At 52.1% G+C, this 5,100-nt stretch overlaps 1 protein-coding gene across 1 annotated transcript; it reads right to left on the bottom strand.

Moving 5' to 3' along the window:
* Nucleotides 1-1,360: 1,360 nt before the first annotated feature.
* Nucleotides 1,361-2,317, bottom strand: LOC137154041 (probable G-protein coupled receptor 34). The gene has a single exon (XM_067549791.1). The coding sequence runs from the start codon at nucleotides 2,315-2,317 to the stop codon at nucleotides 1,361-1,363; it is 957 nt and encodes a 318-aa protein (XP_067405892.1).
* Nucleotides 2,318-5,100: the final 2,783 nt, after the last annotated feature.

The raw sequence follows: 5,100 nt of genomic DNA, 5'->3' as shown, positions 1-5,100 counted from the left end.
ATCCATCAATGGAGTTAATCTTCCATCAACTTAGCTGTGACTTCACCAGAGGTTAGGTCAGCCTAATGATGGTGCCCAGGCTGGGAGATTTTTCACAGCCAGGTGGCATAGCTTGGCCATTCTGATTGTTCAAGTGCAGGCCACACCTCAGTTAAGCAAACCAAAGGCTCCTCAAAGCATCAGAGCTCCTGAGACTGAGCCAGGATCTCAAGGGTCTGCCTGGCAGCAACATGCACTTGGTGCATTTGCCCAGGCCCCGCCCCCCTCCTCCCCCCCAAGCACCAGGGGAAGGAAAAACCCAGCACCCCAAACCTTACCTCAGGCAGCCTCGGTCAACACCACCAGCTACCATTCTGGTGCAGTAGGTGGGGAAGAAAGCCCCAGGGTACAGCGCTGCTCACATAGGTTTGGCCCAGACACTCCTCTGGCATGACAGGGAGCAGCTGGGCCAAATGTGACTGAGTGGCACTGGCGGGCAGTTACACACCCACCTACCCTCCAACACCTCTACCATTACCCCAGGAACAAGGCAGGCCACCTCTGGAGCACTCCCTTGTGGCCAGAAGCCACTCAGCAGCACCCTGCCTCTGTTTCCCCTCCTGGCTAATCAGTTACTCCACCTCATAGTCCAAAGGTGATTCAAAGACTCCCCTTCTGGGGGCCAGTTTATTTAGTCTTTGCACACACTGACCCTCCAGGTGCCATCCCCCGTTCAGTCCCTCTCCCCTCTCGGTAGGGAGGCCTCAGAGCTGGGTCCCCGTTCAAAGTCTCTTTTCAACTGGAGTTCAGCACTCCAGGCTCCAGCCCCTATGCAGTGTCTCTCTCCCTGAGGTAGGAAGTCCCCAACCCGCCTTCCAGGAGCTGGGGCCCAATTCACCAGTCACTCCCCGGCTTTACCTGACTCGAGTTCAGCCTGCTAGTCTCAGGGTCTTCCCTGAAGTCTCTACCACAGCCCCCTGGACTTGACCATCCCTGCAGCTTCCTGCTGCCTCCAGTGTGCCCAAGCCAGGCTGTTGGTGTGGCACGGGGGCTGGAGCAGCTCCTTCAGTAATCAGGGCAGACTGACCCCACGCCTCCAGACCTTAAGGAGCAAGCCCCCCCATGTGTGTGTTGTTGTTTAGGGCTGGCTGAGCTAAGCTTTGGGTTGGTTTGTGTGTGAGAGTTTTGGTTTTATGTGTAACTAAGGGTAACTGGATCCATCCTTGCATTTACAGGCTGCAGATCACCTGCTCTGCCTAGTTTAAGGAAGAGGCGGGGAGAGGTGAGTTCCTGGGTGCAAAGGCCCCACAATTCTTTAACCCAACCCTGGCTCTGTGATGGATTTGCTGTGGTTCCAAGCCCCGAAGTTCCTCAGAAGCGCTCACTTCAGCTTGCCTCGGATGGTGCACAGCACCGCTCTCCTGAAGCGGCTGGACAAGAAGAAGAAAATCACAGGGTCCAGGCAGCTGTTGAGGGCCGAGATGCAGAGAACAAGCTCATTGGCGAAGTGAAGCACCTGCTTCCACCCTATGCTGGAGATGATCCCCACCTGGGCCAGGATGTATGGCACGCGGACACAGTGATAAGGGACAAAGCACACACTGAAGATGACCAGGACCACAAAGGTCTTTGTGATGGCCTTGCGGCTTGGCTGTTTGCTCTGCTGCTGAGCTTTCCCGGAGGACACTTTGCGGAGCCGGGCAGATATCTTGCCGTAGAAATAGAGGAAGAGCAGCAGGTGAACAAAGAAGATGGCCACAACGACCATGTTGAGGGCTGCCCCCAAGGTGCTTTTGTTCCGGAAATGGAAGCACTTCTCGTTGCAGGACCCCTCTTTCCTGTTCTCAAAAAGGAAAGGCAGCATGAAAATGGCGTAGACCAGCCAAACCGCCCTGGCAGCTACTGTACTGCATGGCAGGGTGTGGATTTTAAACTGCTGGAGGGGCCAAATCAGCTTCAGGTAGCGGTCCAGGCTGATGAGGCTGAGGAACATGATGCTGATGTACATGTTGAGGTAGAAGAAAGCACCAACGACCGTGCAGAGCATCAAAGGGCCGCTTTGGTTTTGATAGGCCACCCGGAAGGGCAGGCAGAGGGAGAGCAGGAGGTCTGACAAAGCCAGGTTCCTCATGTACACGGTGATGGAGGTTGTCCTCCGCATGTGGCGCCAGAACACCCAGAGGGCCAGCACGTTGCTGACCAGGCTGATGATGAAGATGAGGGAGTACATCACAGGGAGGGTCACCGCAAGGAAGTCATCTCGGATGTCACAGAGGGAGGCGTTTGACTGAGTCGGTGTGTGCACAGAGGCAGGGAGAGGCGTGCTCACGTAGCCCATCGCCTGCACTGCAGGGCTCTGGAAAGACAAGAAAATGGGAGGTGGTTTGAATCCACGTACTTAATAAGTATTCATTCCCTTACAACGGAGGGGCAGGGGTGTATATAGTGTGACACAGCTCTTCTTCGACCTCGCTGGGTCCAGCACTTCCTTTGAGTGGCAGGTCAGGGAACTGCTTCACCCCTCAGTGTTCTTCCACCCTCTAGTGGTGGGGGAGGGTAATACAGCCACTCTAAGATGGCCACTCCCAGCTGGGTCCCGGTCCTGTCTCTGGTTCTCACAGGCCCTTGATTCTTCGCTGGGGTTCTTGCCCCTCCAGTGAATGGCCAGTGGGGTGGCGGGGCCCAGTCCCACCCTTGACTCTGGGCCCCAACCCAAGCACCCTACAAGTAGCAGCTTAGTGATATGGCTTCAGGAAAGGTGCTAGCTTCCCTGGGTTACTTCCCCATACCCCTTGACTTACTGTCCGCACCCTGCCCAGACAGGGGCCCTTCCTGGCCTCCTTGCCAGGGAGGCTCTTGACCCCTGACAGCCCCAGGCGTGGCAGTGCCCAAACCAAATGTCCAATTCAATCTTCCCCTTCTGGCAGGGTCCCTTCCCTTAGAATCATAGAATCATCAAATATTAGAGTTGGAAGGGACCTAGTCCAACCCCCTACTCAAACCAGGACTAACCTCAGCTAAAGCATCCCAGCCAGGGCTTTGTCAAATAGGGCCTTAAAAACCTCTAAGGATGGAGATTCATTCCAGTGCTTCACCACCCTCCTAGGGAAAAACTTTTTCCTAATATCCAACCTAGACTTCCCCCACTGCAACTTGAGACCATTGCTCCGTGTTTTGTCATCTACTACCACTGAGAACAGCCTAGCTCCATCCTCCCTGGAACCCCCTTTCAGGTAGTTAAAGGCTACTATCAAATCCCCTCTCACTCTTCTCTTTTGCAGACTAAACAAAGCTAGTTCCCTCAGCCTCTCCTCATAAGTCTTGTGCTCCAGCCCTCTAATCATTTTGTTGCCCTTCGCTGGACTCTCTCCAACTTCTCCACATCCTTTTTGTAGTGAGGGTCCAAAACTGGACACAATACTCCAAATGTGGCCTCACCAATGCCGAATAGAGGGGAATAATCACTTCCCTCGATCTGCTGGCAATGCTCCTACTAATGCAGCCCAATATGCCATTAGCCTTCTTGGCAACCAGGGCACACTGCTGACTCATATCCAGCTTCTTATCCACAGTAACCCCCCAGGTCCTTTTATGCAGAACTCCTGCCTAGCTTGTTGGTCCCCAGTCTGTAGCTGTGCATGGGATTCTTCCTTCCTAAGTGCAGGACTCTGCACTTGTCCTTGTTGAACCTAATCAGATTTCTTTTGGCCCAATCCTCCAGTTTGTCTAGGTTACTCTGGAAGGTAGGGATAAGATACAGAGTATCTACCACTCGCCCCAGCTTAGTGTCATCCGTGAACATGCTGAGGGTGCAATCTACCCCATCCTCCAGACCATTAATGAAGATGTTGAACAAAACCATCCCAGGACTGACCCCTGGGGCCCTCCATTTGTTACTGACTGCCAACTAGACATTGAACTGTTAATGACTACTCATTGATCCCGATGATCTAGCCAGCTCTCTATCCATCTTATAGTCCATTCATCCAACCCACACTTCTTTAACTTGCTGATAAGAATACTGTGGGAGACTGTATCAAAGTCTTTGCTAAAGTCAAGGTATATCACATCCACCACTTTCCCCACATCCACAGAGCCAGTTATCTCATCATAGACGGCAATCAGGTTGGTCAGGCATGACGTGCTCTTGGTGAATCCATGTTCACTGTTCCTGATCACCTTCCTCTCTTCCAAGTGCCTTAAAATGGATTCCTTGAGGACATGCTCCATGATTTTTCCAGGGATTGAGGTGAGGCTGACTGGTCTGTAGTTCCCTGGAACCTCCTTATTCCCTTTTGCCTATGGGCACTATATTTGCCTTTTTCCAATCATCAGGGACCTCCCCCAGTTGCCACGAGCTTTCAAAGACAATGGCCAATGCTCTGAAATCACATCAGCCAACTCCCTCAGCACCCTCGGATGCATTGCAGCCGGCCCCATGGACTTGTGCTTGTCCAACCTTTCTAAATAGTCCTGAACCTGTTCCTTCAGCACTTAGGGCTGCTCACCCCTCCCCATTCTGTGCTGCCCAGTGCAGTGGTCTGGGAGCTGACCTTGTCTGTGAAGACAGAGGTAAAAAAGGCATTAAGTACTTCAGCTTTCTCCACATCCTCTGTCACTAGGTTGCCTCCCCCATTCAGTAACGGACCCACACTTTCCCTGACCACCTTCTTGTTGCTAATATACCTGTAGAAACCCTTCTTGTTACCCTTCAAGGCCCTTGCTAGATGCAACTCCAGTCATGCTTTGCCCTTCCTGTTTTCACTTCTGCATAGTCGAGCAGTATTTTTATAATCTTCCCTAAACATTTGTCCAAGCTTTCACTTCTTGTAAGCTTCCTTTTTGTGTTTAAGATCACTGAAGATTTCTCTGTAAAGCCAAGCTGGTCCCTGGCATATTTACTATTCTTTTTGCACATCGGGATGGTTTGTTCCTGTGCCCTCAATAAGGTTTCTTTAAAATACAGCCAGGTCTCCTAGATTCCTTTCCCCCTCAGATTAGCCTCCCAATGTGGAATTCAGAGTCCCTGCGAACTGTCAAGTTCTCTCCAGCCAAAAATACAAGGGAACGGGGAAAAATATGCATCCTCTTCTAGATGTCAAAGCTTTGGGGAAAGTCATC

This window comes from Emydura macquarii, unplaced genomic scaffold (assembly GCF_026122565.2).
Source record: "Emydura macquarii macquarii isolate MOO-44397 ecotype Brisbane River unplaced genomic scaffold, CSIRO-AGI_Emac_v2 contig_1253, whole genome shotgun sequence".
Lineage (NCBI taxonomy): Eukaryota > Metazoa > Chordata > Testudines > Chelidae > Emydura > Emydura macquarii.
The sequence above is the reverse complement of the archived record's forward strand: the minus strand, read 5'-3'. Positions and strand labels throughout refer to the sequence as shown.